Source organism: Pieris napi, chromosome 7 (genome assembly GCF_905475465.1).
Source record: "Pieris napi chromosome 7, ilPieNapi1.2, whole genome shotgun sequence".
NCBI classification, from domain to species: Eukaryota; Metazoa; Arthropoda; class Insecta; order Lepidoptera; family Pieridae; genus Pieris; species Pieris napi.
In genome coordinates this window covers 10,609,514-10,631,827 of record NC_062240.1, presented here as the reverse complement: position 1 = coordinate 10,631,827, position 22,314 = coordinate 10,609,514, and the positions used below count along the sequence as shown (strand labels likewise).

Here is a 22,314-nt window from a genome sequence, read left to right as displayed (position 1 = left end):
AAAGATAATATAGCATCACTTCATGCCGGTTTTCTGTGAGACAATGGTACTGCTCTGAGCTTGCCCATTTGGCTGAAGCCCGAAAGCATGGCTCCCACTAGAAAAGGGGTTGATTGTACTGTTGAAATAACCTGCGTCACGTTTTCACCGGTGGGCGATGCGGTCGACACGTCCGGACGCCCAAAAAAATTCAGCCTATTGAAGAAAGATCACTCGTCTATATATAGTAGCGAAAAGACCCTTTCGTAAAAAAAAATTAATTCAGACCATTAAAAGTCCATGTATTGTTAGTAGAGTAATACTTATAACTATGTTAGTAAAATTAAAATTAGCAAAATTATTAAAGACACAAAGAAGAAAACATTTAATTCATAAATCTACAAATCTAAAAGCGTGTCTTAATTCGCACTTTGAATATTCGAGTCTTTGAAAGTGCCTTAGAGGTCCTTTTGATACGCTTCTATTACAGATTACTCCTAAGCGGCAACTATCTACGTTTCTATTACATACAAAACAATACACACACATAGAAAAAAAAGTGCGTGCGTACAAAGTACACATATCAGAAGTGAAACTTCTTTTGAAAACTAATTTTTAAGTCTTGTTCATATTAATACAAATCTACAAATGTTGTAGATTTGTAGATTTGTATTGATTTGTAGTCATTAAAATATTAAAAGTGTCGAAAATTAATACAAATTATATATTTTTTAATCTTATTTTTTCGATAATAAAAACACGTGGCATTTTAATTTACAATTCGTCATTTGAGATTTTAATAAATTATTTTGCATAAAATATAAAATATGTACTAATATTTCATAAATTCTCTTTACGAAATTTCAAAAATAGAATTTCTATAAGGCCCTTCTCACTCTCTCTCTCAATCGCTCTCTCCCTTTTCTTCGACAAAAACGCTTCACATCTTCGTGACGCTAATATTATTATTGCGTTTCATCCGTAAAAATTTTACCCTCATGCCTAAAGAAGTTTGACTTATAAAACAACATTAAACAGTGATAGATTAAAATATTTACAAAAAGACTATTTCTTACAGTATAGGATTTGACATGAAGCAAACCTTTTGTCAGTTCACTCAACGGACAATTACAGCGTCTGTTATTTATGCAGTTCCTTAATTATTTCCATAGATTGTGTCATGTGCCCTTTTTCAGAGGTTAGTTTTCGCCGAGGGTACGAATAGTAATGGCGGTTGATGTCACTTCCTAACGTAACCATCGGGCACCCTGAGGCCTAGGCACTGGAGCACTGCCGAATAATTATTTTCCTTTACACACAACTTTATAAGATACATGGTAAGCGCAAATTCTCGGCGCACTATGTTATGACTCACAGTTAAACATAGATTCGTAAGCCGCCATTTATGTGCGTGCAACACTTATTCCTGGTATCATAGAATGTCCCTTAAAAGGATTTCTGACCTACATAATCCGATCTTTATGTATGATAGGATACCGTGCTAATAAATTTGATATAATTAAATTAAAAAGTAATTTACGAGAGAAATATTCAACTTCAAATACATGCCAACTGAAAAGACCACCAATATCTCAAATTTACGGATTCCTAAGATAAACCTAATTTTAATCTGAAACATTATAATGCCGTTAGGTTTCGTGAAATTTTTTAAATATACAAAACACACGTGATTCGAAGGCTAACCAACATACAATTCAATACTAGACATCCTATTTTGAAGTCTTTTAAAATTAAATTAAAAAGACATTATTTATTTTATTTATTTATTTATTCTATACATGATCCTAAATAGAAAGAAGTTGGCGTGGTGGAAACACAAACTGGACACAGTTTTTCCGTCCACCAGGTCGTCGAACATATTTAAATAATTAACCTATTACACACTCAGGCCAGTGACATACTATACAATATAACACCCCACCAATAAACCATAAAATTGCACGAACAACATATACCAATTGAAACAATGACGCTCCACAGCCGATGCAAGAAACCTGTTCTTGACGAGAAATTCTCATTCGAATACAGGATGTGTATTCGAATTTACATATTCGAACATGAACTAAATGACGACGTCCTACTTTTAGTTATGCATAATTTGTAATTGTTTGACTTATAATACATACACAAATCCTTTAAATTTTTCTTTGACCAGTCAATTTAAATCTCTTAAGAGTATGGTAAAATAGTAGCCCAGGTACAGCTGGATCGACCTATTGGACCTGCTTAAGTTGGAACCCAGAAACTGCCAGAACATGGAGCGGTGCAAGTTTCTCATTTTGGGAGCTTGAACACAATCACAACGTAAACCAGTTTTTCGAACTTCTTAATATAAAATATATTATAGATATTTTATATACCTACTTTCGACGAAAATAACTAATTTTATAATTTTAATTTATATTCCTAAATTCATGACCATACCTCAAAGAACTAGCCTTTTAACCGGATGACAATGACGAGAAGTTATAGTTTGTTATAACTACAAATATCAATATTCTAAAGTAATTTAGATGTGAATAAAGAATATAAAGATATTTGGAAACAATTTAATCTCATTTCCACGTGTCAATAAACATGCAAGTTATTATGACTTTACACAAAACTTACATTTATACACTTTAAAGTCTTAATAAATTTCTCAACCCGTTTTGGTATGTTGTATCAGTGTTAATTAAATTTGATATACATTAATTAATTCACAAAATTTATATTGTAATTTTTTTTCATATTTCGCACTCCTTTGTCAACAATTTCCATGAAATTTTGCTGGCTATATATGTATATATATATTATATAAATTGTGAACCTTAAGGGACTTCTCGTTAAGTACTTACGACTTTCAGACTTCAAAAACGTATTTGACAAACGGGAGTTCACCTTTCGACTTTCAATTTTACCCTTTGTTTTTTCTCCAGAACCTTTTCTCTAGCGGCTATTATTCTATAAGCTTCACCAATTACTATTTATTGATTTAAACGCAGCCCTAGTGTAGAACAGGATGAATTTCACGTAATATACGAATACAAGTTAATCTCACAAAATAATTAATTTGATTATTCCATATTATTTGCAGATTATTGTATATTAGGCTCAATTTGTTAAATTAATTCTAGTTTTAATCTAAGCCGTTTCCTCAAAATCTACTAATATGTAGTAAAGACATGGTCAGAATATATCAAACCCATGTTTTTGTCGGCTTTCAGACCCAAGTATAATAAAACGTTTCGAGACCACCTAGTGACTCTTTATACCTAAAGTTACCATTATCTGGTGAAAAGTACTGTAAAGTCGAAAATAATATTAACAATAACGCTTAATTCAATCTCCGCCGCATCGTAACTTTTTACAAAAGGAAATATTTTTTATAAATTATGTTTGATTAATAAATAAAATATAGGAACAACAGACACATCAATCACTGTAGGCTTAAGCGACGTTTAGGTAAGAAACAAATGAGTCGACGATTTTTTAATCTATCTTTTGACAGATAAAGTAAATATTTTTATATACGTCATTAATATACTGAGTCTGTAATCCGGATGACTCAGTTCTGAATTCCGGAAAAACCTACAAATATATGAAACTAATTACTTAAATAGTTTAACCTATATATGAAAACTAACAACATTTATGATAATAGTTTAATAGTCAGAAGTAAAACAAGTTCATACAGGCTCATAAAGATATATACATTATGTTCATGCTTAGCTCCCTAGCTAAGCTTAAGAGAACCTTGATAAATTACAGGATAAGTTGGTAATTTTATTAATGCGCGTTAGGACCAAATAACGAATAATCCTGAGGTACGAAATTTGATTAACGTGAGATATTTATTTCAATAGGCACCGAAGGTTGACCTAGCAAAATAATTAATAAACGAGTGCAATAAAATATTTATTTATATAGTGTATGCTACTAACAAGAATGTTCGAATCACGCAAGTGAAGCAGAATTTAGCCAAAACCCACAAATCTTTTTATGATTCCTGGATTCCTTGGTTATATTTCCTGCGGAGACTGTTTTTAACATTTATTTATTTCACACAGTTGACGACTCATTGGTCTAGTGGTTAGTACCCCTGACTGCGAATCCATGGGTCCCGGGTTCGATCCCCGGCTGAGACGAACATCAATGTGATGAGCATTTGGTGTTGTGCTTAGGTCTTGGGTGTTTAAATATGTATTTATATGTCTATCTATTTATAATATGTATGTATATCCGTTGCCTAGTACCCATAACACAAGCTTCACCAGCTTAGCATGGGACTCGGTCAATTGGTGTGAATTGTCTTTAAAAAAAAAAGTACAATATTTGTAATACATTTAAAAACTGTGATTTGTTGTAATGAAGGTTAGTGTATTCAGTTCTCGTCAGCGTTCAAAATATTGCATAAGCTAGCTAAAAATTAATTAATAAACATAATTTCTGTGGGTCAATGCAAATAACGTTGCAAATGCATCTGGTTTTAATAAATAAAAGTACAAAATATTCATGTTTGCGTTATCTGTCATATCAAAGGTGTCAAGCGGCACGTAATAATATGTCAGTTTATATGCAAGGCGGTCTGTATGTTAATATCGTTTGCAAAACTCGAATAAATATTATCGAGATCCTTGCCTGCCTTGCTTTAATGTTTGATCCAGTCTCTTTCGCAACGCTTACTTTAAACAATTATTCTAATCATACTACATCTTTGTGTATTATATTTTATATTGCTTAAGTAGCAGCGTAAAGAAAAAACTTTAATACACATAATAAAAATTGATGTATAGTTAAAAGAGAAAGTGCCCCACACAAGGATTCCCTGTGTCGTAGGCTCTTACATTTGACATGTCAATGTTTTAGGTTTTTCACTAATAAATTTCATCAATATCACATTGATGGCTGGTCTTACACAAAAGGAACTGTTCCACAGTCCATTCACAAGGCGTTTTTTTTTTTTTTTTTTTTTTTTTTATAGAACGGGGGGCAAACGGGCAGGAGGCTCACCTGATGCTAAGTGATACCGCCGCCCATGGACACTCTCAATGCCAGAGGGCTCGCGAGTGCGTTGCCGGCCTTTTTAGAATAGGTACGCTCTTTTCTTGAAGGACCCTAAGTCGAATTGGTTCGGAAATACTTCAGTTATTTATTTAATAACTGAAGTATTAAATAAATAACAAGTTAAGTTAAGTTGGCGTTCGTTTATTTGGATAATTTTTATTAGTATTAGCCGATCAGCCTGTCTGACACATTTAGTTGGGTTCAAAGATACTTTATTTCACAAAGAATTACATTCACTTAGCGAGAAAATTAAGGGTAAGTTAGTTGTGTACATCGTGTTATAAAATTATTTAAAAAAAACTCCCCTTGGGGAGTCCCCTCTTCCCTGAGAGATACGACCTCCAACTATTCAAAGTGTACTCCTCCCTCAAAGCCCGGCAACGCACCCACTAAAAACGGGTCTCCATGGGCTGCGATGACTGCATGATACCCCTTATCATATGAAAAAAGGTACTTGACGTAATAAATTCTACTTATAAATATATACTTAATCTACTGTTGCATTAGAAGAATACTGTTGGTTTCAGCATTGGACAGGTTTAGAAGTTGCTTCAGGTTGTACGTTCGATCCCCGACTCTGTAACAGTGTACTTTCTATGTGCGCATCTAACACTGGAGAAGGAAAACATCGTGAGGAAACTGGCATGTCTCAAATCCAAAAATCAACTAAACTAAATATTATGTATCAACGCGCACAAATGTTTAATACATTGCCACTCAGTTTAAAAGAAATAAAACCTTTTTACAAATTAAAAAATCTTTTAAAAGTACATACATATTATATTTAACAACATACCTATAAAATAACAAAAATAAAAACACACACATCTATGTCTGTAAAAACCGTAAAAGTTCAATATAAATTAATGGAATAAATATGTATTTACAAAACATCAAAAAGGCCCTCCTAGCATTTATTTAATTTATTTATGTCTGTGAACGAGCCTCTATGAAATTATTACTATTCATTAGTCCCATAATGCCTGTTGTAACATCGATGCAACCTACCTGCACTTTTGTAAAAAATGTTTTACATATTGTTAGAAACTATACTTATTTATATAACACGATGTACAATGTACATATTAACTAACTTACCCTAAAGTTTCTCGCTAAGTGAATGTAATTCTTTGAGAAATAAAGTATCTTTGAACCGAACTAAATGTGTCAGACAGGCTGATCACCTAATATTAATAAAAATTATCCAAATAAACGAACGCATTGTGATACCCAAATGGGGTTGTAGCGCCTTCTTCTTCTTAGTGCTCTCCATTACTGGAGGTTTGCCGTCAGTCTCTTGAAGCGTGTTTTGTCCTGTGCCAGATGAAGCAACTCTTCCGCAGTCGCAATACCCGTCCACTCCCTAACGTTGCGAAGCCATGATTTCTTCCTTCTACACGCCGTTTACAATGGATTTTACCCATCATAATTTATTGAAGGAGGTGGTAGCGGTCATGGCGCAACACGTGGCCCCGGTACGTAACGCAACAGTTTAATGTTCTGTATAAGTTTTTTCGACATTCCAACTCGTTTGAGAACCTTCTCGTTAGAAACCTTCTGGATCCAAGTTATACGAAGCATGCAACGATAGCACCACATCTCAAATGCTACTAAGCGCCAGCAACTTCTTTAACTGTCCAAGGTTCACAGCCGTATAATTGGCCATATGTAACAAAGGAGAATTCGGACTCGGGGTTTAATGGGCAAGTGACGGCAGCACAAAACTTTATTCATTTTGTTGAGAGATCCTCGGGCAATTTCGATGTATTTTTTTATTTCAGTTGTAGCGCCAACTACTACTGGATTATTATTATTCCTTAAAAGTAAACAAAATGGATTCCGCCTGTAATTGTTATCGTTAAATGATTTTCTATGACACGTAGTTACCTCCTACGACTACGAGACAACTTTCCGTCCATTATTGGCAGGTTTGTAATTAATTTGTGTGTGACACGCGTATTACAAATCATTTTCTACTTGAAGATAGGCTAATACTTCTGCTAATACCATCAGTTCTTAGTAATGATGACAAGTATTATTACCTAAATGTAGCGTCATTGTTTGTATATAATGCTCAATAGTTTGATTAACTCAAATTACTCAAATGACAAGACAAGAATTGTATCTGTGCGCGCGCATCGTAAAATTTCACTCTCACCAATTTTTCATAACGCGCCTAAAGAAGTATAACTTCAAAAAAGGCTCAAAATAAATGCAATAATAATTATAATGGGTAAACATTATTAAGGAACAATATATCCACATTCCGTAAACAACACAGACGCCACGGCCAGCTTGCTCGTGAAATGGTAACTGCAAGAGCGACATAAATATGTGATAAATAGTTTTGTATTGCTTCATTTTAAACCTACGTAAATTTTTTGAAACGATAAATTACCACAGCTAAATACAAATACAGTATTTACAATTTTCTTAACCTATAAAGTAATAATTAAAATAATTAAAAATAAATAAAATGAAAATCAAAACAAATTTTTAAAAAAATATATATATACAGCTAAATATGTATATAAAGTATATACAATATTCTTAACCTACATAATAATAATATTTTAAAAATTGATACACAGATAATAAATCAAATTTAAAAAATTTGGTCCCTGTGACAGTGTTCTTTTAACGCTGGTAGCATTTCCTCGATATATTGTGATACTTATTTGTTGAGAGAGGAAAGCACCATTTTAATATGAATTATATTAAAATATAATAATATTTATTGCTGTAATTACTTATACTAGTACATACATAAAAATGTAAAGTACTAAAAAATTAACACTAAAAATAACAAATAAACACTAATTAATCGGCAAGCCGGTTAAATTCTGTTATACTGTCCTTGGACATAGGCCTCCTCTCTCCACTCTTCTCTGTTTCTAGCTTTACGTAGCAATGGACTTTCTTTCTATGCGCGCATTTAACATTCGCTCGAACGGTGAAGGAAAACATCGTGAGGAAACCGACATGTCTTAGACCCAAGAAGTCGACGGCGTGTGCTAGGCACCGGAGGCTGATCACCTACTTGCCTATTAGATTGACAAATGATCATGAAACAGATTCAGAAATCTGAGGCCCAGACCTAAAGAGGTTGTAGCGCCACTGATTAATATCGACACCATATACAACTTCCGAGTCGATTTCCGCATATCTCTCCCTTTTGGGATGCGACATTTTTACCTTGGTTAATAATTTAATTTTTACGTAAATAAAGCTATAAATGATATTTTTTACGGAACCCTAAACTAAAAACAAGCACGTGAGTTGAAATGACATACGCCTTAAGCTGTCTCCGACCTTAAATCATTTTGACGCGGAATCTCGGTGGACCACTTTCAAAAGGTGACCCAAATTTATCGCACACAATACTTACGCAAAATTACCCCGAATGTGACCTTAGTATGGTCTATTGAATGCATTTATTTGATGGGTACGTCTTAGTATGTTTTATTTATTGTTTTGCATATATATGTAATATGTATACTAGCTGACTCGGTTCGTTTTGCCGTAAAATATAGTAATATCGATATTAAAAACAATGTTTAATAATATTAATAAAATTGGGATGGGCAAAAAAACATAAAAATCAAGCTTTTTCAATGGTGTTTGGTTATGCTTATGACACGTGAATTTTATATATATTGTTCACAAAATAATTGCCAAATCTTGCTTGAATTTACAGTAACAGAAACTTGTAAAAAATTCTAAAATAATAATTCTAGAACACTAATAATCATATTTCAGATGTCCATTTCTCAATTGTAACTCAGATATCAGACTTCCATCTGTCCATAAATATTTACAAAGAGTTAATTCATGCTAAGACTTGTCTTACCTAAGAATTATGTTTTATTTTTAAAAAATGAGTAACAGCTATTTGAAAAAGAGTTTGTTACTGGGCCGTAGGGCTTTATTAAGATTAGGGTACGTACCCATACTACGTGACCCTTTTGGGGGGGGGGGGGGGGCAGTCTTTAAAATACTACGGTCAGTCACAAGAGCGGGGGCGTTACTCAGGTATTTGTCACGTAGTCCATTTTTTCAATTCTTTTTTCATATAGCGAGCAGTGTTTAGCGCTTTGTAAACTTACAGTTGGTGGCGCTGACACACATATGAAGAAGAGTAAGATAAATACGAGTATGAGCCAAATTATTTTTTTTTTTTCAATTTTTGCCTGTGAAAACTAAAGGGGGAGAGGGGGGTCTTGGCATACTACGAGTGGTCACCGAGGGGTGGGAGGGGGTTAAAAAAATAGGTCACGTAGTATGGGTACGTTCCCTTAACATTCAAAGTTGAGATTTAGCGCCATCTATGATTTATTTATCCCACACCACCACCAGTTCACCACATCATAAAATGCATTTTCTACAGTATATGCTACAAGCTATCTATTTTAAAATACATGACATGGTGAACATAAATTTTAAAAAAATACAGTAAAAGTTTCACAAAATGTACACTTCCAATTTTAGTCTTTAATTTTTTGCTTAACAATGCGTGTTAGATACCAGACATGCGTTTAACAATTTCTTTTTTTAAATCATGGTACACCTTATATCTAGAATGTTCTTATACATAAGTCATAGTCGACACTAAGATTATGAGCGATTTGTGAAGGAGAAAGATACTTTTATACAATGAATCAATCTTTAGAAATTGTTTTTTGTTTTTAATAACATTTTTGTACTGTTAACATATAACCGTGACTTATTTAATTACTCGTCGTTAAGCCATGTGTTAATCAAGCTTGTTTATCGGTTAAGATCATTCGGATAACGTCATTGTTTAACATGATTAACTGTGTATGATAAGACATTGTCACATTTTTTATTAAATACAAAAAATCCTTGTGATAATATGCCTTTAGAAAACATCAATTTTTTATCGATTAACCCATGTATGCCGGGAACTACGTGTCTAGGTAATATTTAAGACCTTTGCAATACATTTTCTTGCAGGCAACTGGGTAGAAAGTCGAAAACGAAATTTGTATGAAAATTTGTCGACACGAACGAATTTTCATACAAATTTCATTTTCGACTTTCTACATACACTACTGTTAAAGCATCTTGACTAAACCCCAGGGTGCTGTTTTTTTTTTTCCCCTTTCTTGGTCTGCACGGTTTGTGCGTCAGCCATGCAAAAAAGTTAGGAAGTGCGTTATTAAATTTATTTTATTGGATTAGAAATTGGAGCGGAATTTGGAAAAGGATCAGATAAATTCATTATATAAGTACATAAATGGTTATAATTTTATATTGTTATGAAAAATAAAACTGGCTAAAATTCTATATAGGTACATCAATATTTATATTAGATAATAGGACAGAAATTGAAGTAGGAAAAGGAATTTTAATGGATAAAAGTAGGGTGCTGTTTTAAACTTGTTTTACGAACATAATGCTACACTGACTATAATGATTAAATGTACTCAGAGTAATGGAAGTGCAAATACTGACGATGATATTCTACATTCCAAAAAAAGTTATTCCACTCGCGAATTTAAATTTAGTGTTTGTATCAGTCTAAGACTTGTTATGATAAAGGCTGTGGCCTGAGACTTTATAGAGCAAAGGCCTTCCTTTCGGCTTACGTAACACAAGGAGTAGAAAGGATTAAAATTATTACAGAATCTAATCAATCATATTGCAACTACCAAAACACTATTATATGTAGCACTGATCCGCTTATTTTGAATGGTAGCAGCTGTCTTAATGTCAATTATGATTCATGTATATGACTCAATCCGATAATTTGTCTTGATGAAACAATGTTTTTTGTTTTTTTTTAATCTGACCCAGCTTTAATGCCAAGACTTCTTCTGCTGCAGCTTAAGCCAGCAATGTGCGAGAAGATTCTCATTTCGGAGGCCAAGATACGTTTTCAGTCGCAGAGTCAGCCGAGTGGAAAAGCATCAAACATAGTAAATAAAGCTCTTCATCCTCTTTTTTTTTCTTTCTATGTGCAGATTCCAGCCAGTTTTGGTAGGTTTCCATTAAATTTATACATTCTATATTGAGCAATGCAGGCACAAACTTTTTTTTGTTTTAAAATCTAAAAACAAATGACTCTTGCTTGTAAAAAAAACTAAATATTAATTATAATAAATTTGGTAAGAATATGTAAGATATAAAATTCTCGTATCACAATAATCGGTCCCATACTCCTCCAAAACGGCTCGACTGATTTATTATAGGAGATAGTTATTTTTATTGCACTAAAAAAATGTTTCATATACATAATATGGCATGGCATGGCAAAACAACGTTTGCCGGGTCAGCTGTTATATAACATGCAGTATATTTCGCAAATGAATCTCTAATGTATATAGGTAAGTCCGATGATAAATTAGTAGTACTGAGTGCTGTCAAAATGTGATAAGCAGTAAATAGCGTAGTATTTTAAATGAATTTCACATGATCGTGCATGTCTAAGTGGAGCAGGTGCACGGAGATTTGTCGTGTGGTACAATGTATTAAATATTATTTTATACTTAATACATTGTTAATACATTTAAACTTAAAATAACTTTATTCATATAGGTAACCAACACTTATGAACTTCAACAGAAAAGATGTTAAATTGATTCTAAATTTACATTTACTACCAGTTCGCAAGTCAAGGGCGTAGAACTGCCTTGCGATTCTGTAACTCACTTTTCGAACTCTCACAGCGGTTATCGCAGCGGCGGTCGCGCTCAAATCAGTCGTGAAGCAGTCATTTTACATTTGGCATTCTTATAAGGAGGGAGCTTGTAGAGTTCGAAAAGTGAGTTACAGAATCGCTACGCTTCCGCTTTCCTTGTGGGTTCCAATCAAGCGCCTGCTTGGGGATATGATTGGAATCTCTTCTAAGTATATGGTTATCCATTTCCAAAAATTGTAAAGCAATATTTTAAAATTATATATATGCGACATATTTGCGAAAGTGAGTTACAGAATCGCAAGGCTGGCGTCGAACAGTTGCAGATGAGGCGAAGAGAGCCGGAAATACTTAGAGCGAGGTGAAATACGAGGCTCAAGACCGAACGCGATGGTGACTCACTGTGGACGCTCTGTGCCCCATATAGGGGCTATAGGACAAGTCAAGCTTTTGCACAATTCATTACCATACCACCATTCATTATTATTAAGTATAGTTCATTAAAATTTTAACTAATTATATCATTTCAGTTATTTACTCGTCTACCTATATACATTGAAATTCAGAAGATTTAGTTATAAAAATGGTTATCTATATTGGATGAACTACAAGATATAACTCCACAAGATTATTACTTGATACATTAACTAGAACTCTAGATTATCATATGTATTAATAATTACATAAATTAAATCAACTTATTTATAATCAACATGTTTTAGATACAATTATAGATTATATATTTCAGATTGTCATTCTGATATATATTAGATATAATACATATCTATAGGTTACACAGTTACATGTGGAAAGTTTTCTAATAACATTTATATGTTAAAACGGAAAATGGTACCGAATCTATGGCTCAGTGGTAAATGCATAATCTTCAAGTTGTGGTGCGCTTATTTTTGTAACTTTACTTCATTACATTTACATTACACTAACCGGTACAGCCTTGGATCGTACACTTATAATTACTGGAAAAATAGTACTATTATTTTAATAAATACATTTACTGAATATCAGATATAATTGATGTTAAAAATGGAGTAGATTTAGAAACATACGATTAAATAAAAATAAATCACTGGCGCTACAACCTTTTTAGGTCTGGGCCTCAGATTTTTGTATCTGTGTCATGATCATTTGTAAATCTAATAGGCAAGTAGGTGATCCCGTGCCTAGCACGCCGTCGAATTTTTGAGATTTCCTCACAATGTTTTCGTTCACCGTTCGAGCGAATATTAAATGCGCACATACAAATTCCATTGGCGCACAGCCGGCGATCGAACCTACGACCGCCGGGTTGAGAGTCGCACGCTGAAGCCACTACGCCAACACTGCTAGAAACATACGTTTACCTTCGACCAAAAATAGTTTTGTTTACACTGAACCAGTATATAATTAACGGTTTAATTGATATAAATTTTGTTTAAAATATAAACTTTCCACAACTTGCTTAATTAATGGCGCCGTTCTTTTATTCTGACACAAAACATGACTTTTAATTAAGTTTGTCTTTTGTAAGAGGAATAACGTTCTTGACACACAGAGCTTTTGTGAAAATCCCTCAAAAATACATGATCAAGGACTCAATCCCTTGATCATGTTTTTAAATCCGGGCTGTGTCCGGATGTATGATCCATCTATGCGTAATAATCACTTGCTAGGTAAACATCGTGAGGAAAATATCCAAAATTCGATGACATGTCATCTTCATTATTTAATTCTTCATTAATAAGTTATTCAAGGTCTTATATTATTGTGACGTGGCAGACAGTTGTAATAATGGTACGTAAAAGTTTGAGCAGTGTTGGCCTAGCGGCTTCAACGTACGACTCTCATCCCTCAGGTCGTAGGTTCGATCCCCGGTAGTGCACCAATGTACTTCCTTTCTATGTGCACTTTATCATTAGCTCGAACGGTGAAGAAAAACATTGTAATGAAACCGGCTTGTCTTAGCCCAAAGAGTCGACGGCGTATGTCAGGCACAGAAGGCTGATCAACATCTTGTTTATTACAAATAAAATCATTTAAAATATATGCAATATCAAATCAATCTATAAAATACAATCAAAGACAAGACTTTTATCTAAGAATATAATATCGAGTATACTTTTTAAACGTATCTTCTATTTCATACTATATACTATAGATTGAGTCCCCTGTCCCTTGTACGGGAATACACGTACGTACTACTCTTAGCAGTAAGCACCCATTTGTACCATACCCACCATCCAGTCTACTTGTATTTTCACCGTTATTAGGATTGTATAATGTAAATAAAGTGTTTATGTACATTGCCTATATCAAGAACAATACTCGGCTTACACTGAATCTATTCTGATCTATAATTAAAGCAAGGAGTTGCGTCTATTGTTTTAAAAATTTGAAACCTTCACAGATCATTATTGAACAATATCCAATACGGCGTACAATGTCGTTCACACGCTACCGGACAATTTATATATGTAACGTCATTTTCGATCGAATAATGCGTGCGCGTTGAATTTCTTTATTCTCAAACTTTAAAAAACCAGTGGCGTTACAACCTTTTTAGGTCTGGGCCTCAGATTTCTTTATCTGTTCATGATTATTTGACAATCTAAAAGGCAGATCAGCCTCATGTGCCTGACACACGCTGTCGACTTTTTGGTTCTAATGCAAGCCGGTTTCCTGACAATGTTTCCTTCACCGTTCGAGCGAATGTTAAATGCGCACATAGGAAGTCCATTGGTGCACAGCCGGGGATCGAACCTACGACCTGAGCAATGAAAGTCTCACTCAAGCCACTAGGCCAACACTGCTCAAACTTACTGCCACGTCAAAATAATCATACTTTTAATTCAGACCTTGAATTGTTATAAATGAAGATTTAATAATTTACTTATTACACAACACCGGTATTAAAAGTGGAGTAGTAGACGGGTGGTCTCACTGACCAGTTTCTTCTAGACAAACCGGGATCCATTCCAGTTAAACACTTAGTTAAATTAATTTGTTATTAATATGTAATTGTCTTTACAATTTAAGTTAAAGTGCCTCTCTGTGTTGTAGTTATTAACGCTTATTTATCCGATCACCTGTGTTCAAATACACATTATTTTCTTGGCTTAGCGGAAAGTAGTAATCAGTTAATTTATTAAAAAACTTATCACTGGTGAGAGTCAGTAAAATGTCTGTTCCAGGGCTAGCGTTCCTGCACACGATGCCGTCACCGCGCCGTTGCCGCGCCGACGTCGCACAATTACTCTGTAGATACGAGTCGCGTAAAGCCCGCTGCCACCGCGCCGCCGCTGCGCCGAGGTTTCGCGCGACTCGTATCTGCAGAGTAATTGTGCGGCGTCGGCGCGGCAACGGCGCGGTGACGGCATCGTGTGCAGGAACGCTTACGGAAATACATATCGACAACCAAAATAAAACATTTCAAGTAGAGAAACGAGAGTTTTTATATTGTTATTAAAAATACCAAAACTTACTATATTATTAATACTAAAATGTGATGTAACAAATAAAAATTAGTCCCCAAAGGAACATAATTCTTCGGTGTCAATAGAACAGTAGAATTATTTCTTTTAGATTGTTATTTATGTGATAGTCACATAAATAACAATCTAAATTCTAAATTTTTGTGAAATAACAATCTCTAAATGTTGCTTTTGTCTTCACATATATTTAGTTTCAAGATTTTTTGTTTAAAAACTAAAGGTTAGAATAAATCTATAATTATTTCGGCAACAAATTGTTTCATTCATCATATATATTATGTATATCTAATATTTATATACGTAATAATAAAGTGGGTCACAAACCCACGTCAGTTTTTGACAAATGGACACATTGGCGCTTATCTGTCAAACTGAGCGGCGTGACTTGTTAGTTGCAATCATTTTGTGCGCTTTTAACTTACTTTTTATCAGTAAGGTTTATCTTACTACCGAATTTAAGTTGCGTTTAGATACGATCTAGAACTGATATATGTACGGTCTTATTTGCGGAATGGATAAATGGATAAGTCTCAGCGGAATATATAGTGATACAATATTTAATTGTATTATTAAATACAGTGGATTTCGGGTATAACGACAATAAAAGGACCACTCAATTTTGTCGTAATATCTTGACATCGTTACAGGTAAACCCATACAGACTCATTCTGAGTAGAAACACAGTTTTTTTATAGAACATGGGGCAAACGTGCAGGAGGTATTTTATTACAAACGATTATTTTATTAACACATTTAAGAGGCATTAATATAGGAGATAGGAGTTTTTTGTATTCGTATCGGCTATAAAAATTGTACAATGATGTATAGTATTAAGCTAACTAAGTAAAATGAATCAATTAATTGATGCTGAACAACATGCCATACAACTTAAATAAAGATGGGCAGGGCACGTAGCCGATTATACAGATGACAGATGGTCGAAAACAGTAACCGAATGGACTGGTCCAAAAGGAGAAAGGAACAAGGGTAGACCAATAGAGCGATGGGCTGACGGGATCGGAAGGGAAGCTGGAAAAAATTCGCGATGGCTGACGATGGGAAAAAATAAAATAAGGTGGAAGAAACCAAAAGGCCTCCTCCAAGGCCTTCTCCCGTACAGGGGCCGTAGTATAAGCTTCGTGAACTGTGTCTTCTCCTGAGTCAGATGCAGCAGTCCACTTTCTAACGTTACACAGCCCTAATTATTTCCTACCACGCCTTTTTTCTATCATAGTGTACTGAATGAGATGGTAGGGGTCATGGCACAACGGCAAAGGTACACCACGTGAACGTTCTTATTGTTTGAGCGCGGCGACCGAATCAAGCAATTCCGTAACGAAAAAAACCTAACACACGATGACGTATTATGTGTTTATGGAAGATATGTAACACAAGTTTTCTTAACGAGGACGCCATTTTTTTATATAGATCTTTGAAACCAATTTTCCAATAGTTTTATATATTTTGAATCGATATATTTTTTTCTCTTCGCGTTATTTATATTTGCCTATAAGTGCTTGTCACATTAAATCTTGTATTTTATTGTTCTTTATGTAGCAATGTATTAGTGTGCCGAGCGTTGGCAAGATTTTGTAAATAAAAAAAGTCATAAATTTTATATTCCACAACGAATATTTGCATTTATTATGTCTAATTTTTACTTATTAATCTGGTATTGTGATTTGCATATTATTTGTATTACAAAAACAAATGTGTCAGTCCACGCGTTAAGCTATAGATACAGTATACACCCGTGTGTTACAATTTACTTTAGGTCAAATTTTATCATGATAAACCATTATGCCGTAAGAGCCAAACAAATTAAATTCAACTTCGACTGTATTTACTTTTATAGCATTATATTCTTTTTTTCACCCCTGAGGTCGTAGGTTATAGGCTGTGCACCAACTTTATTTCTATGTGCGCATTTAACATTCGCTCGAACGGTGAAGGTAAACAACGTGAGGAAACCGACATGTCTTAGGGTGAGATCTATAGTCCGCACTTGGACTTTGCTCAGACTTACCTTACGAAAAACTTTGCTTAGTGTACACTAAGGTTAAACTATGATTTCGTATTTATAGACATTTTAACGGTTAGATTAAGCTAAGCCCAAGCTAAGACAGCAAATGTCAAAATACAAATTGATGTTTCATTTCATGCAATACTTTGTTTATTATCCTTTAAAAAAGTAAACAATAACAAATATTTAAACATCTAAAACGGTACACATATATCTTCAATTTATTGTTATTTATGTATTTATTTATTTTATTATTGCAATAACTAGAAATTTACGAGTAACCTTTAGAAAATGTATTTAAAGATTGCAATAATTTTGTTACGTAGAACGGATCGCATTGTTTTGGCAACAGCAACAGAGAACTTGTATCAACAATTCAAAAGTTTCAACCGCTTTTTCACTTCTCTGTTTCTGTTTGTTTGAGCATATAAATATTTATTAAAACAACGACTGGCTTTGTGACTTGGACCTGTACCGATCCCGTATACCTACTTAAGACCTACGCTTTCCTGAAGGACTGTGACGTTTTGTGTTTTGGCTTTGATACGAATTTTCAATATCGAAAGTGACAATGGAGAATATAGAGAGAGTTCTAACTTCAATAGAAAACATTGAAACGTTAGGAACTGCAGCCGATATGAATCCCCGTATGCCTAAGCTATATGTTCGGAACGAATACAACCAAAATCCTTTCGAGCTGTACAGTGAGAATGAATTTAAAAGAAGGTACCGTTTTTTTAAACACACGGTACTAAATGTGATCCTGCCACTGATAATTACAAACTTACAACCTTTTAATAACAGAGGATTGCCAATTCTACCGCAATTGCAAATACTTATTGCATTAAGGTTTTATGCAACTGGATGTTTTCAGGTAATATTGTGGTCATAAATATGTATTGTTTTTCGATTTGATATAGACAGTACTTTCAGATTGTCAGTCCAGTGGGCCAGAATGCGTCCCATGCTATTTTTGCTTGTTCTAGGTCACTATCGGACAAATTGTTATTGCCAGTTCACCTTACAGACAGCTATATTGGTATCCTTTGTTTTCTGACGGATCACCTCATTTCTAATTTGATCCTTCAGAGAAATACCAAGCATAGCTCTCCCCATTGCTCGCTTAACCAGTGTCAGTGATGTTTCTTCACCATGCATCATCATTGGCAGGACACACTGGTTGAAGACATTTGTCTTCTGACTTTCAGAAGCATAACATATATGTAACTAATAATTATTCCTTGAAATTACAGATGGTGTGTGGTGATTTGAACAGCATAAGCCAATCTTCAGTGTGCTTAATTGTAAATAAAGTTTCCGCAGAGTTGAGTAAATTACTTCCTAGATTTGTGAATTTTCCAAGAAATATGACCACAGTCAAAAGGAAGTTTGAAGAATTAGGAAAATCTAATACGCACCATGGCCTAAATAATATAATCGGAGCTATTGACTGTACCCACATTAAAATTAATAGACCCAGAGGTATCACCCACTCTGAAGCATACAGGAATAGAAAAGGGTATTTTTCTGTAAATGTGCAAGCTATAATAGGGCCTGATCTCGAAATATTTGATATAGTGACTAGGTGGCCTAGAAGTTCACACGACAGCAGGATATTTAGAAACAGCCAGGCGTATGCAAGACTGGTAAATGGTGAACTAGAAGGAGTTTTAGTAGGTGACAGCGGCTATCCAGCACTGAACTTCATGTTAACACCACTTTTGAATCCACAAACAAGAGCTGACAATAATTATAATTATTCTCAATTGAGAACTAGGAATATTGTTGAAAGGTTTTTCGGAGTTTGGAAAAAGAAATTTCCATGTTTGCAGAGAGGACTACGATCAAAATTGACAAATACCAGCAACATAATTATAGCTTGTGCTGTATTACATAATATAGGTATACAGAGAGGGGATGTTTATGACGATGGTGATCTTACTGATCAAACACCAGAAGTCGAACAACACAGAAACAATGAAAGATCTACTACAGGTCTAGCATTCCGGCAATCTGTGATTGCACAATTTAACTAGGTTGGTTTGGTAATAAAGAAAATTAAAACAAAAATTGTTTCATTTTAATCATTTATTTTCAGATTCTTTTTTAAACTGTAAAATTTCTAGTTCTAATTTATATTTATGTCGAAGAAATTCGATTTCTAACTGATTTTTTAGTTTCATGTGTTAAAAAAAAAAAAAAAAATAAAATATGTTTATTATGGAACGTAAGATACATGTATCACTTATTCCACGTCATTAAATTTGAAGGCATCCCTACTCATCGGCAAAGAAGACAGAGGGTGTAGGCCGAGAGAAAAAGCCGGCGTAAAAAACTCTCGGTACTCTTTTAAAACAGCAAATCATCAAACAAAACTTATTTATAACAAATATCGCAAATTAATTAGAAGTAGCCTGTCTAGCACTAGTCCCAGGCCCTTTTATCAATTAGATAATCGTTGACTTTATAGTAAGCCTTTTTACACAGCTTTTCTTTAATACATTTCTTAAATTTATTGAAAGGCAGTGATAAAAGAGCTTCTGGGATTTTATTAAAGAAGAGTATCCCTTTCCCCAAAAAAGAATTACTAACTTTAGATAGTCTAGTACGGGGAAATTGCAGCCTGCGTTTGTTCCGTGTATTAACATTGTGCGTATGTTCTATTCTAGTAAACTTATCACTATTTTTGTATACATACATAATATTTTCATAAATATATTGCGAGGGAAAGGTAAGTATATTAATTTCCTTGAATTTATCTCTAAGAGATTCCCTACATTTTAAATTATAGATTGCACGAATAGCCCTCTTAATGTTCCACTTCTATCTCAAATTTTTTTTTGTTGTTGTCTAACTCTTGCCACAGCAATTTTTTTTTAATATCCTCAAATGAAGTTTTATTTTTTCTGATCGCTGATGGTGTAGCTGATAGCTGAGAGGGTTCACTTTTAGTGGTGACCTCAACACTGGTTTCCGTTAACCCAGCTTCATCAGTCCAGTCCTGGCTTGTTCCCGGCTGAATTACAGATTCAAGTGTGGCCTCTATACTGGACACTCTTGCCCTCTTTGGTCTCCAGCTTTCACCGTCGTTGTCATAACCAGTACCAGCTATAAAAGTAAACAGTCAAATCGTTAAAAGTTATCATATAGGTATGTCTTTTATTGGTTAGAATAAGATAACATGCAGGTCAACTAATATACCTGTCCAGAAGTCTGGTAGGGGTGAGAACAGAGTGTTGTCACATACTTTGGGAGAGGCCTATGTTTAGCAGTGGATGTGAGTTGGTTGAAAATGATGAGGAATTATATCTTTGGGAAATGATCTTACCTTCTACTGTAGTTAATGTGTCACAGTCTATTGGCACATCTATTGATGGCATTATTTGTGGCATGACTGCAATCACTTGAGTGTCCATTGGCCCCATTTCAGGCGGTGCTGGTCCTCCTCCTGTCCTCTTCCTTTGGGCTTCAAGGGTTTTGGCATCCCTAGCTTTTGCCTTCATATTTTGCCACATCTTTTTTAATTGTTTAGAATCAGCCTAAAATCGAAAAAAAATTGTACTGAAATATAAAAGTTCATATGACAAACATGAAAATTTTATCAAACCAAAATTTACCACCAAGGTTACATTAGCATTGCTTTGGCTTTGGCTCATTCTATCCTTGTACCTAACTATACTCTAGTTATATATCTATCTTTGTAATTATCGTACAGCATATTGATATTTATAGATAGTGTATGTTGGTGGATTACTTACAGTATGTGACACGTTAGAGTTATTAAATTCTATTGCTAATTCTTCCCAAGCCTCGTGTTTCTTTTTTTGGGAAACGGCGTCCGTCTTCCTGTTCTCTAGAATGCCAATCTTTGACTGAACCAACTGTACAAGCAGTTGCCTCTCATATTCCGAGTAAGGCTTCTGTTTTTTTTTATCCATTTTTTGTGAGCGAGTCCGGTCCGAGTGAGAATAGCCGTGGTCAGTCGTTTAAGCAGGTACAAAATCCGTTGAGCAAGCAAGGTCGTCAGGTAATAAAAGGTAGAAGATTCAGGTAATCGAAAATAACGGTCAACGGATGTGAAGCGATTAGCGAGAGACGAAGTTGGTTTGCTTATATTATGTAGTTTGAATTTTGTTGTCAACATATGCCAGTGCTGCCAGATGACAGATACGATATCACACCAGTTATTTATAAGATCTCTCAAAAATGGGGTTGAACACTTATATAAATAATGTAAATAAACAACAATAGATACCATAATAATGTGTAATTATTTTATTTCATGCATTTCATAGGTATTTATCAAGATCATTTAAAATTTCTTTGAATTCAAATTCTATTTTTCCCAAAGTCTATGGAACTCTGATACCAAATGGCAACACCGTTCATTAAAAACCGACAAAAATAAAAAGTCCAGTAAAAGATATGATGGTAGAGCAAATTTTAGGCCATTATTTTTGTTAGGCTTATAGTCAAAGTTTTTGGTAAGTCGTCGATTTCGTGGACTTGAGATTAAGCTAAGCCAACACTAGGGAGGGATTCGCAGTTTGCTCTATAAATACCGACTGTGTCTTAGCTCGATAGTTAAGTCAGAGTAAAGTCCAAGTGCGGACTATAGATCTCACCCTTAGACCCTAAAAGTCGACGGTGTGTGTCAGGTACAGGAGGCTGATCACTTACTTGCCTACTTAAAAATGATCATGAAACATATTCAGAAATCTAAGGCCCAGACCTAAAGAGACCTATTATACTTAATTATTATAATTAATGTTCTAATTTGAAAGACAATATTTAAAAAATATATATTGAGACAGAAGTGACATATTATAGACTGGACAGATTTTTTATATACCCTCCTATAATAGCCTAGAACACGCGCTCAAGCAAATATGGCCTGGGAGCTAAACAGCAGGGGTGTCTATTATCCCCTTTCCCAAAAATGGACTTCATTTACTTAAGCTAGGTCTGGTAGGCTTGGCATCTCTGGCCGACTGACGTATTTGACACGGAATTTTTCCAGCTGCGTTCTGTTTGTGTTCGAGCAACATGTCTCGAACTCTAGGTCACACCGGGCTGTTTCAAAAGTTGGACAGTCAACA

The 22,314-nt window shown here is 34.4% G+C and overlaps 2 protein-coding genes across 3 annotated transcripts; one reads left to right on the top strand and one right to left on the bottom strand.

Annotated features, from left to right (window-relative positions):
• The first annotated feature begins 17,527 nt into the window (after positions 1 to 17,527).
• On the top strand, positions 17,528 to 19,285 carry LOC125050989 (putative nuclease HARBI1). Its single transcript, XM_047651100.1, has 2 exons — positions 17,528 to 18,089; positions 18,469 to 19,285. Exons 1-2 carry the CDS (start codon positions 17,787 to 17,789, stop codon positions 19,249 to 19,251), a joined length of 1,086 nt encoding a protein of 361 aa, XP_047507056.1. The 5' UTR covers positions 17,528 to 17,786; the 3' UTR covers positions 19,252 to 19,285.
• LOC125050990 (myb/SANT-like DNA-binding domain-containing protein 3) lies at positions 19,286 to 21,845 on the bottom strand. Of its 2 annotated transcripts, XM_047651101.1 has the most exons (4): positions 20,974 to 21,845; positions 20,544 to 20,754; positions 20,030 to 20,323; positions 19,286 to 19,400 (listed from the first exon to the last, which is right to left on the bottom strand). In XM_047651101.1, exons 1-4 carry the CDS (start codon positions 21,151 to 21,153, stop codon positions 19,300 to 19,302), a joined length of 786 nt encoding a protein of 261 aa, XP_047507057.1. In that variant the 5' UTR covers positions 21,154 to 21,845; the 3' UTR covers positions 19,286 to 19,299. The 2 variants fall into 2 exon arrangements, 1 of the variants encoding a protein (XP_047507057.1); XR_007117233.1 differs by lacking the exon at positions 19,286 to 19,400 and having other exon boundaries at positions 20,132 to 20,323; positions 20,544 to 20,776.
• Positions 21,846 to 22,314: the final 469 nt, after the last annotated feature.